This window comes from Nelumbo lutea, chromosome 8, assembly GCF_056320005.1.
Source record: "Nelumbo lutea isolate HS-2025 chromosome 8, American lotus-T2T, whole genome shotgun sequence".
Taxonomy (NCBI): Eukaryota; Viridiplantae; Streptophyta; class Magnoliopsida; order Proteales; family Nelumbonaceae; genus Nelumbo; species Nelumbo lutea.
In genome coordinates, this window is record NC_142691.1 from 6,958,660 (window position 1) to 6,970,400 (window position 11,741).

At 38.0% G+C, this 11,741-nt stretch overlaps 1 protein-coding gene across 2 annotated transcripts; it reads left to right on the plus strand.

Annotated features, from left to right (window-relative positions):
* The first annotated feature begins 4,895 nt into the window (after window positions 1-4,895).
* LOC148842437 (transcription factor bHLH87-like) lies at window positions 4,896-8,054 on the plus strand. 2 transcript variants are annotated; one of them, XM_088958861.1, is made up of 3 exons: window positions 4,896-5,028; window positions 5,449-5,756; window positions 6,019-8,054. In XM_088958861.1, the coding sequence occupies exon 3, from the start codon at window positions 6,087-6,089 to the stop codon at window positions 7,449-7,451; it is 1,365 nt and encodes a 454-aa protein (XP_088814987.1). In that variant the 5' UTR covers window positions 4,896-5,028; window positions 5,449-5,756; window positions 6,019-6,086; the 3' UTR covers window positions 7,452-8,054. The 2 variants fall into 2 exon arrangements, with proteins under 2 accessions (XP_088814987.1, XP_088814985.1); XM_088958859.1 differs by lacking the exon at window positions 4,896-5,028 and having other exon boundaries at window positions 5,343-5,756.
* The last annotated feature ends 3,687 nt before the right edge of the window (window positions 8,055-11,741 follow it).

Here is an 11,741-nt window from a genome sequence, read left to right on the forward strand (position 1 = left end):
ATTGGATGCGCTACGTGAAGTCCATGCAACCCACACCTATATAAAGACATCCCATTGATTAGAGAAGGTACACACAATTTAACTCTCAAGCTCTTTAAGTTCTCTCGCTTTCTAGCATCCAGACACTCTTTGCTGATTTAAGTATCGGAGTGCCTGACTCAAGTAAAGCACCCTGGGTATTCTGATCATTACTTTCTTGCAACTAACTGACTTCACCACTTCGACATCTGAGCTTTCCTCCAGCATGAAGCACGAGATTGTGCATCATCACTAACTGCTATATTAAATCCCATAGTAAACGAGGATTCCTAAGTAATAATCCCTAGACTTGGATAAATCACTTATTCATCTCTTGAACCACGTTGGTAGATTGATCAATAACAACCCCCATGAACTTTGATGAAACCCACCTGGTTACTACTTTTATGGTACTGGTTGCTTGCAAGGTTGCAAGTTTTTGCAACATAATACCTTTCCGGCATAATATATGCATATTTATGTACATGCACATACCTATATATTTATATACATGCAACATGCCAACCAACTGGTTGGTAAGGTCTCCTGTTGGTCGTTGTGGAGACTTGGGATAAAATCTCACCTACACCATAAAAAAAGATTTAGATACTATATATAATTATATATACTTATATGATATTTGTACATATAAATATGTGGTTAAGGCAGGCTTGGATTGGGTCAAATTGGTCGATTAAAAACTCGACCCTAATCCAATCCGCTGTTAAATTGGATTAGTACTTTTCATCCTTTAACCTTAACCTGAACCTCAGCCCAGTGAAACTCAACTCAACATTTTCGGACTGGGTTAACCCAACCCAAGTTGCAGCCCTAACGATGGACAGTGGGAGTTGAATAATCTTGCATTATTCCTGAGTGTGGAATCGTGATCTCTAACACACACCACTGCATTAAGATGAATCAAAATAGGTAATGAAGGATCCTTTATATGAAGAATTTAAAGTAAAGGAAGAATATAATCTTGGTCTGAGTTGATCCAGGGAATGCAATGCATGTGTACTGCGTCCTATCTCACTAAAAAACAAAGCTTAATTAATTTTCAGAAAGAGATGTTTGCCGGAGACGGCAGGTTTTAGATGCGGTTTTTTCGCATAACTCATTTGACCTAGAAGCCCAGAGAACACCTCTCTCTCTCTCTCTCTCTCTCTCTCTCTCTCTCAATCTAACTTAACTCTGTCCGATCTAACACCCTCCGATCTGTGTCGCAAAAAACAAAATTGGAGCAGTAATTTCCGATCACAATAAATTCCGTTGTACTTATGTATTGTTGTTGTATTTCATCGCTAACTTTCAGTACTGCTTAAATTGCATAGTTTTATTGACTTGAAAGCACCCAATAAAAATTCAACCAAGAAAAGTGACACCACCGCTGATGACTGCCGCATTTATTCTGTTACAGCCTTAAGTGGGCCTAGAAGAACTCAGGAAGGGACGAAAATAAAATCAAACTAAACGGCCTGTTTGATGGTGGCTTCTACGTTCAGTTGCAAGAGAGAGCACTTTTAGAGGCTGTACTGTGCTGTGATCGCTGCAAATGCAAGCTTCTCTCATGGAGATGGAATTCTAGTTGGTGACGACAACAATACAAGCTTCAAGCTTGAGTGCTTGACTGCAGAAGTGAAAACCCAATTACAGAAGCCAGTTGACGGATCATGTGATGAGAAAATTTAACATCTGGGTTTTATGATAATATTAAGGGTTCGTTTGGTTTGTATTCAAAATTGAAATTTGAATTGTCCTCAAATGGGGTAATGCCCATTCCATCAGGAAACGATTGAATATTTTGGTTCCTATTCCGGACCCCTTTTTCCCGTGAACCAAACTGACCCTAAACGCTTCTTCAGTTCACGGGAAATAATAATAATGTTGTTGAGGCAGTAAAATTTGGTAATGATATTAACTGAAGGCTAGGGAAGGAAAAAAGTAGCTGTCATGGCTAGTTTGCCAAGACCGTTACAGCAAGAAGAGGCCAAAACAAGTCCAAACATGCATCATTCAATCTCTTTTATATCCTCCTGCTACCAACTGGTTTGTTTCATTACTCACATGTACCATTGTGGAATTTAGCTCTTTTTGATTGATTTGAAATTAAAAAAGGGGAATAACTCATGAAAGCGAAATGCCTTTATGCATGTCAAACAGGAAAGAATCTGCATTTATAAAACCAAGCAAATTCGGTTCGATTTGAGGAAGAGCAAAGAAGGCTTTAAAAAAGTTAACTCTATGTATTTGGAAATGGAAATCAAGGAAAGGAAAACTTCACTTGTAATTTCTAGCTAATTAATTAAATGAGGCAGAAATTGGTAATTTGCCTTTTCCTGTATTAATTTATTTACCCCAACGGTCCCACCCACCCAGCTCCATTCATAAAGATATTGTTAAGGTGGGGTCACGAGTTGGGTTGATCTAATATTCTCCATGGAACCCAGCTCTGGCAGATTCATCGCCTTTAAAGGATTTATCTACCCAAGTTAATTTCAACCCAACATTCCTGATTGGCCACAACATTGCACAGGCTGCCATGTGGCTGAAGTAGTAGATGTTGTTGGGAAGATGAATAGATGGATGAACTGTCGCAGGTGACACGTGCATTTACCAGACTCTCAACTCTAGCTTGTCTCTTAATTATCAAACTGGATGGTCTGTGTTTTGTTCTTTCTTTGGTATCTTCAAGTTAATCAATGTGTATGGCCCCGGCAATTAAAGAGGTATAGGCACTAAGTTAATGGGTTGGTGGGTTCATGTATACGGAATCCACAGTCTGATGGTAATAATCTATTGACGGAAATGATAACCTGCACATTTAAGGGGTTTGCTTGGGCATGTGTAGTTCTCTTCTGTCGCACACAACACAAGCAACTTGTGCGTAAGGTATTAGTTTGCTCTTTATATTGGAGCTCAACCAGTTACAGCCTCAGTCTGCAACTATTAAGCCTTTAATGGTGGCGTACAATTCTCTCTCTCTCTCTCTCTCTCTCTCTCTCAATGGGCCACTCTGAAGTCTGAACCAATCTCAAATTTGTATTTATCCTTCTGTTCAGGCAAGGTGAGGAAAAACATAAGAGTTAGCATTAATCGAAGGTGCTGGTGATCAGTGACAGAAGGAGCAAATCCCATGAAATCAAACCCACATTCACTGAGCCGTGTAATCATGGGGTGCATGTGCAATGACTCAGTACCTCTGATACTCTCTCTCTCTCTCTCTCTCTCTCTCTCTCTCTCTCTCTCTCTCGTGATCTGGTTACAAGTATATATGTAGACTTGACAAGATTAAAAAATTAGGAAAAAATAAAACTTGTTATGTTGATGTAAACAGACAAAATTTTAGGAACCACTTGCGTGTGCTATCTTCTTCAGTCTGACTCCCTTGCCTGCCAGCCAGCATGTTTTAAATTCCATAGTCCAACCCCCCCCCCCCCCCCTTCTCTCTCTCCTTACCACCACTACCTTACACGTTTTATTTTCCATTTCTACCTTCTCCTGTGTTACAATTTTTTACTCTCACTACTATTTCTCGTTTTTACTGTTTTAAACATTTATATATATCCTCATTTCTATCTACCTCTTTAATTGTGTAAACCTCAACTCTTTCTCTCTCTCTCTCTCTGATCTGAATGATCAAGCAATCTTACACATGGCAAAAAAACTCAGTGGATGGGTTTAGACCTATTCCACCCACCCCTGTATTCATGGAAAAAGTTCAGACCCAAAAATACATTGTCATCTATATATGCAAAATGAGCTCACTTTTGTAGATAAGATTTGTATTAAAATATATCAGAAAGTTGATGGCTGATCATATTAGTAGTACGTGAAAACCATTATATGGATTATGAGATTGAACATGTTGGGAATCCAGTGGGTCTCTCTCTCTCTCTCTCTCTCTCTGGGTTTGTACTAATGCTAATGACTCTGCTCTGCAGATACGCTTAAATACATGGATGTGAAGGGTATTATGTTGATGATAAGAATTGTTATAGAGAGAGGGGTTCATATTCGCTCATGAACCTAGCCATCCTATACAAGTGGACCATGGGCATGGAGTCATTGATCTGGACGTTTCAAATGGTGGGACTGGGCCACCTCTTGAATGGTGGAAGTCCTAGGTCAGTCGTTGAAAAGAAGAAACAGTTCATGCATCGGTAGCATCATGTCCCTTCTCATCTTATGTGTCTCTGGCAATATGCACTTTATTTTTTGTATATAACAAGAAATTTTCACCTTTACTAGCTAGAGCCTAGACTCTAGAGTATAGAGGTGAAAGTTAAGGCTGTAATGCACTCTACTATACACCAAATGTGGTCTACCAAACCACAGAATATCTTCATCTTCTGCAAACGACAGTAACTCCTATCCTGAGAACCAACTAACTTCTCTCAGCTAAGATCCGTGCTCATCAGAGACCAATTGGACAGTGAGTCCTAGTTATATTCCCCTGCACGTACATCAATTTGTGCAGGTACAGAGACATTAGACCCTATTTAGGGTTTACTAATACATGGGGACCATATGTATATATATATATATATATATATATATATATATATATATATATATATATATATTTGCATTTTCCCCCACACCCACGAGCCCACATTCACTAAGAAATAACAGTTACATCAGGGAAGGATAGATGGGTCATAGTTATAAATCGGCCCCCTGATTGTACATCACTATTGCAGGCCCAAGGTCATCAGACCCTCTTAATAAGTAACTAGTAGAGGAGGGGGACCATACATAATTACATGCATCTTAATTCCTCCTAGCTTGCTCAAGTAAATTTCACTTAATTGCAAATTAATCATCTACTATGACCACACAGCATTAATTAGGGAGAAGAATATATTGATGATTAAGACGATGATTAATCTGCTTTTTATATAAGAAGATCAAAATGGTAGTGCTAGCTCCAAAGCTGCTCAGTCTCACTGCACTAGTGCAGTTTATCACAGAGCGCATGGAAGGGATGCAGGAGCAACCAAAAAGGAGGTGCAGAGCTTTTCCCCATTTCTTATTGTTGTTGTTAATTATTTGATTAATAGTATTCAACATGGTTCTCAGAATTCTCATGCTCCCCATCTGAAAAATACTCCCACACACCCCCACCATACTGACCCAAAAAAAGAAAAAAAAAGGCATCATCTTTTTGAAAACCAATACCTCTACTTAGCAGAGCTGTTACATCTATATTTTATTTTATTTTTCTAAGTCTCTCTCATATTTTACAAGTTCAAGTACTACTTCTAGTAGCAGATGGGACCATCTGTCATTCCTATATAAGCTTATCTTATTTCAGTCTTCGTGACAATATTGTTCCCTCATAGAAACCCAATAACTTTGATCTTCTCTCTTCTTCTTCTTCGTCTTCTTCGTCTTCTTCTTCTTCTTCTTCTTCTTCTCTCCTTGCAGGTATTTCTGCGCTGTCTTTGTGTATATGCTTCCACACTATGAGTTCTTGGGAAAAATTTTCGGAAAAGTTGCCAAAATTGACATTAGCGACGACTTCTTTTTTCCTGCTCACAGTTATCATGGTATGCAATAAATATGGTTGTTAACGCTGGTAGTCCCGTTATAGAAAAGGTGGTTCAGAGCTGAAGTTTGATTCGGCTTTCTTTATCTTGTTCGAGTTCGCGAATACTTGAAACGGGGGGTTTCTTTGGATAGCTATAGTTCGTTCTTCACGTTTTCCAACTTCAGTGCAGCCAGATCTGAAACAGGTACCTCCCATGAATTCAAGTTTCTTCATATTTTCTTCTTCTGTATGACTTTGACACTATTTCATGATTTTTGGGCTTCAGTGATGCATTTTGTACTTGATGATGCTATTCCTGATATCTAGAACTTAAAGACATAACATCTATACTACCCAAAAATTAAAGAAAAGTTATATATACAACTGCTATATATAGAATGAAACAACAGGCTTTCAGTCTGTCTGTCCATCTGAACTTTTCTATTCTTGTCAATTGGATGCTGCAGTTGTACAGAAATACTTGCCGTGAAATCTCTTTGTTTTTTCTCTGTCTCGAATCAAATTTCGTCTGATAATGGATTGTCTGGGTTGGGACGAGCCGTCGATATGGAGCAATGAAGTACAACATGAACTTGCTCAAGGCTCCATAGCGTCTAATACGACCATTAATTATGGAATTCTTAGTGGCAAGGTGGATCTCTATGAGGGTGTTTTTCAAAGAACGAGGATGTCTGGAATAGGTTCAAATTCCGAAGGAGTAAACGAAATGGCCCAGCAATTAGTTCCGACCTTGGATTCGATAAATGTGGTTTCTGATTTGAACTTGTTGCAGCGCCAAGAAGCGATAAGGTTAGCAGATGCAGCGCTTCTTGCTAAGTCAGGAACTGGAAGCGCGGCGTGGGGAGAAGCTCCAACTACTGCAGAATTATGCTCTAACCATGTGATCAACAGGCCTTGCAGCATCAACCCATTGAGTGGTTTAATGGCAGAATTAGGCGCAGTGGATCGATTACGAGTTAAAGATGGCAGGGCTGGAGTTTCTGATACTGGTTCACTTGAATCCTTCGACTGCTTGCTGTCAGCAACCAACAGCAATACAGACACATCAATGGAAGATGATGATATTTCCATGATCTTATCGGATTGCAGAAATTTATGGAATTTTAATTCTGGTGGTGCTGTTTCATCGGGAGAGTCCGAGAACAATGGCTCTAACGGGAGCAACAAAGATATGTGCTGGCGGTTTAATAATGAGCTTGATGAAGCGGTCTCACGGGGTTCTTCAAATCCATTTGTCAACCATGGCAGACCTTCAGATGTTGGGCCTAATTCTAATAAGAGAAGCAAGGTTGAACAACAACTCAAAGTGATGAGACCGAACAATCATCATTACTTCGATCTTCTTCAGCCAGATTCTTCGACTACGGATGGTGGCTTCCGGCTCATCCCGGAGAACCAACCAAAACCAAAGAAACCCAGATCGGAGAAGCAAAGATCATCAAACATCAACTTCCAGCAGTCGAATTCTTCTTTTTCTTCAGCCGATGAGCTAGATGCAGAGGCCATAGCGCAGATGAAGGAAATGATTTACCGAGCTGCGGTTTTCAGGCCCGTGAATCTAGGTTTGGAGGTGGTGGAGAAGCCCAAGAGGAAGAATGTAAGAATATCAAGTGATCCACAAACAGTAGCAGCAAGACATAGAAGGGAAAGAATCAGTGAGAGAATTAGGGTGTTACAGAGGCTAGTTCCCGGGGGAACCAAGATGGACACTGCTACAATGCTTGATGAAGCTGCAAACTATCTCAAGTTCCTCAGATCACAAGTCAAAGCCCTAGAAACCCTTGGTCACAAGGCTGATTCTGTAAATTGTTCATCCACCAACCTTCCACCCAAGCTCCCTCTTCCCATGCAAACAATTTTCCCACTCCCAAAACCTTAGTCAAGATTCTTCCTCCCATTATTCCACCACCCCAAAAGACCAACCAAAATAATTAAAAAATAAAATAAGATAAAACAAATATCATACTACAACCCCTCGTAACCAAACTCCGAAGGAGAAGAAGAATTAACCAAACCCAAAATCATAATCATCATCATTTCTTCACCATAATCCAAAACCCCATATCATGATCATCATTATTACATCTTCTGTGATCAAGGGTTGTAAAAAGGCCTAGCACTCAAGGAGGGAAAAAAAAAAGGGAAAGCCCCTTTTTCATAGGAAAAGCTTTAACAATTATAACACCTATGATTAACATGTATGTAGGTAGGGTTAGAAAGTGGTGTATCACTTCCTGTTGTTTTATTTTATTTTAATGTAATTCGAGTTATTATATGTACTTAAGATCACTTTTAGGAGTTGGAGAACAATGCAAAAGGGACATTCTCTTAGGGGCTATGAACCCTAGTCAGAGGGTCTGTCTCCTTGATTCAAGCCAAAGCGTGCCCTTGAACCTCACTCCAACCCTAGTGCTAAGCACGTGTAACCCTTTTTGCTTTATGTTGGTGTTGGGCTTGTTATTGGTGCATCATTTCAACCCCCCCCCCAATTTCTGAGCATCTACAACTTTTTATTTAATATTCTATTTGTTGATGATTATCAGAAAGGGACACGGATCAAAGAGGAATATCCGTGGCTGGAATTGTTTACTTAGGATTTGAAATTCCGTCAAATCGGTAAAGGGCCCGGACCAATCGCTTGGCTTTATAATTATTGCAGTATTTTCTACAGGATCTGTTTTATTTGTTTTTCCTTCTAAGTTGACCACATTCTAGATTTCTTAAATAACCAAAATGGCGTGAGCGAAAAATCGTCGGAGCCACATTTTTATTTTCACATGGGGAGGTTTTGACTTTGTAACCAATAGCAATTGTATTGAGAGAGAGACAGATACAGAGAGAGAGTGAGAGATTTGCACTCACCAGTCACGACCCCCAAGTATATGCTTATATGCTTCACAAGAAATGGGAGCTTTTTATCTTTTATTGTTTTTTTTTTTGGGGGGGGGGGGGGGGAAAGAAATGGGAGATTGATGCAAACATAAACTTAGTAAAACGCATGCCCCTATGTAATTCAGTAGATGAAGTACATTATATAATCTGTTTTGGGATATTGGTGACAATGGATGCTATTAGATCTGGTAAAATCAATAATAAATATGTGTATGTTAAACACGTTCAAAAAATTGAATGTGGCAGATACGGATATGCTGAGATGGATGAGTAGAAAGGCTAGAAAAAATAGGGTTAGAAATGAAGTAGTTCGAAGGAGGAAAACGAAACTAAAATGCTCAGAGTGACAAAAAAGAAAGAAATTGGAATTTTGTAGATACAGAGAGGATTACAATAAGAAGGTAATAAGTTGGGGGCTTACTCATGCAAGAGGTATAGGACTCTTTCAACTCTTCAAAAAAAAAACTCTAAGCTTTCACACATTAAAGGAAAGAACTTGGTGCCTTATGCTTAGAATTACACAGCTTATATAGAGAATAAATAGTCAAAGCTAGATGTTAGAGCAATTAATGTAAAAGTAGCTATTGAAGCATTTAATAAAATTAGTTGTTATAAACCCATGACAAACTAGTTGTTCGAAGCTCACTAACAAATTAGTTGTTAAAAACCTACTAACCAAAGTGGCTATTAAAAGCTTGTTACGAGTTCAAATATAAATCCATTGGCTTCTCCTTTTAAAATGATCTTGCGCTTCTCAGAGCATCTTGGGGCATTATTATTGGTTAAGTAGCCCATAGTACGGGTGCCAATTGGATTGGATTTGGTCTAATCCGATCCAGTCCAATGTGAGCCTATTACAAATGGACCATGTCCAATCCAATCTAATAAATATTTTGGACCAATTCAATTTAATGTCTGAACCGTCCAATATGTTCAAAATCATTTTAATCTAGATTGATTTCAACCCAAACCCACACAGTCCATTGATACCTATATTCTGACCACATATTGGCTTAATCCAACCCAGTCCAATATAAATTTATTACGGACAGACCATGTCCTATCCAATTTAATAAATATTTTGGATCGGATTGGTCCAATCCAATATGCCTTGTTGGTCCATCCAATCCGTTCCATTGACACCCTTATCCTCTAGCACAGCCATCAAGGGCAACTAATCCAGTAATCAATATGGAATGGATTTTCTTTTAGGAATCAAGGAGGTTATAGGTTTCCATCTTGGCGTCTTAAGGCCTCAAATTTTATTTTGACTTTCAAAATATCATGTATCTAGGCTTACAAATTGAGCGGTTTTTTTTTTCCATTTCTTTTTGATAATAAGACAATCTTAATTGACTGGCGAAAATCCATCAAGATAAAAAGTGCAGCTCCACCAAAATTGGTGATTAATCAAAGAGCACTAGCACACTAAGGGGATGTTCTACAACATGGGTTGTTTTACTTGTTGTTTGCTCTAAAAACAAATAAAACCCATCTTGTTTGAAAACAAATTATTTCTTAAAACAAAACACAAAAAGCATGTTCTCGGTTGTGTGTGTTTTCTATTTTCAAAATTGAAACCAAAAACATGTTCTTAAATCTGGTTTCAAAAACATGTTTCATAAATCATATAATTTCTATACTAAAAAATTATTTTTGTTTTAAGAACCAATATTTTGTTGGTTCCAAAAACATGTACTATTTTTTGAAACAAGACCAACTTGTGTTTCTCTTTGAAAACAAAGACAGAGTTCAAGGACATGTTTTTGTTCTTTTGTTGATGTAGCGATTTCAATTTCCAAAAACAAATGAAAACAAAAGCATTCATGTTGTAGAAGGCCTTTGAGCCTTTGAGGGGTGTTCAATAACATGGTTGATTTTGCTTTTGAAAAGAAAACAACTCAAAAAAAATTATTGTTTTTGCTGATGTGTCAGTTGTTTTTGTTTAAAAAAAAACAATCATGTTGTCTAATACCTGCTAAAGGAATTGCACCAAGTATCATCCCATTTCTCGCAGGGTGTTTTTTTGGGTAAAACTAGGAGAATTTTTTTTTTTTTCTTGCAGGATGGTTTTTATTGAAATTAATGGCCTTTAGGTTAAGCATTAGTACTGCTTAACCATTTACTCTAATAAGCAGTACTAATGCCAATATAATATATTATTTTTTAAGTCATTTTAAAACCCATTATTAGAGTAAGATCTCTCCATGCGCATTCAGTACCCTGTTGAGCTCCGTACCCTTTTTTCCATTTAGAGATCAGTATTGAAGTTAAAGCTTCACGATTGTGCAATATTTCTCCTCTATCTTTTTACTTGTGATTTGTCATGCCATCTCCTTCATAGTTCATAATTGGATATTGTAGAGACAATATTGAACTTTTTTTAAGGTAACAATATTGAACACTGAGCAATACATGTTCATCCACTAATACGTTTTTCGGATCTAGTCCCTAAAAAATGGGTTTTCTAGTGTGGTATTGGTAAGTGGACTAAAAGGTCTGTGCATGCGAGAATGGGTCGGTCCGTTAAAGTGCTCGGGCCATAGTCCAATCCGATCAGTTAGGAGAAAAACATTTCGGCTTTAGTTACAAAGTTTATATTCTATGCCAGGTTGGTAGGATCATCTTTAAGGTGGGGTTTGGTTTGTCACTAGGTTATAGTTAGTTATTTATCAAAAAGTAACGTATCACATAAGTTGCTTGGCGTCGCTTAGAATTTTAGCCTAATTTACTTAAATTTATTTATTAAGGCTATTTTTTTATGGGAAACCCACCATACTTCTTTACTTTTCTATTGACTTTTTAATTTCTATGGTGCTTAACGAGATCCAGTCTTGATGATTGGTGAATGAAATTTGAAAAAAAAAAAAAAAAAAAAAACCACGTAGATGTAAATGTAATAGACTCAATGACGGAATGGGGAGACGGATACCAAATCTCAGTATGCTGATTTGATTTCAACAAGTAAACGTTGCCAAACAATGGGGCAACATTTTTCCAATTTCTGGGCGCATAAATAATGGGCATCATAGGAGGGCAAGCCAAGATGTTTATGCAGTGGGTTATAATTATTACTTGGCAATGCCTTGTTAGGCTCAAATTTTAACCATTACTAGAGATTTATTCTAACCACGTGGCAAGGTCGTTTTAGGCTCAAATTTAGCCCAGCAATAGACGGTAGCCAGAAAAAGAGTGTGGAGCCATAAGCCATTTTGAGCCCAAAACCAACTTTTCCACATGAAAGATTCCTTTACTATTCAACCTTAATGATCTGACT

Excerpts from the sequence above, each read along its gene's own strand:
- LOC148842437 (XM_088958861.1), top strand. The coding sequence starts at position 6,087 with ATGGATTGTCTGGGTTGGGACGAGCCGTCGATATGGAGCAATGAAGTA.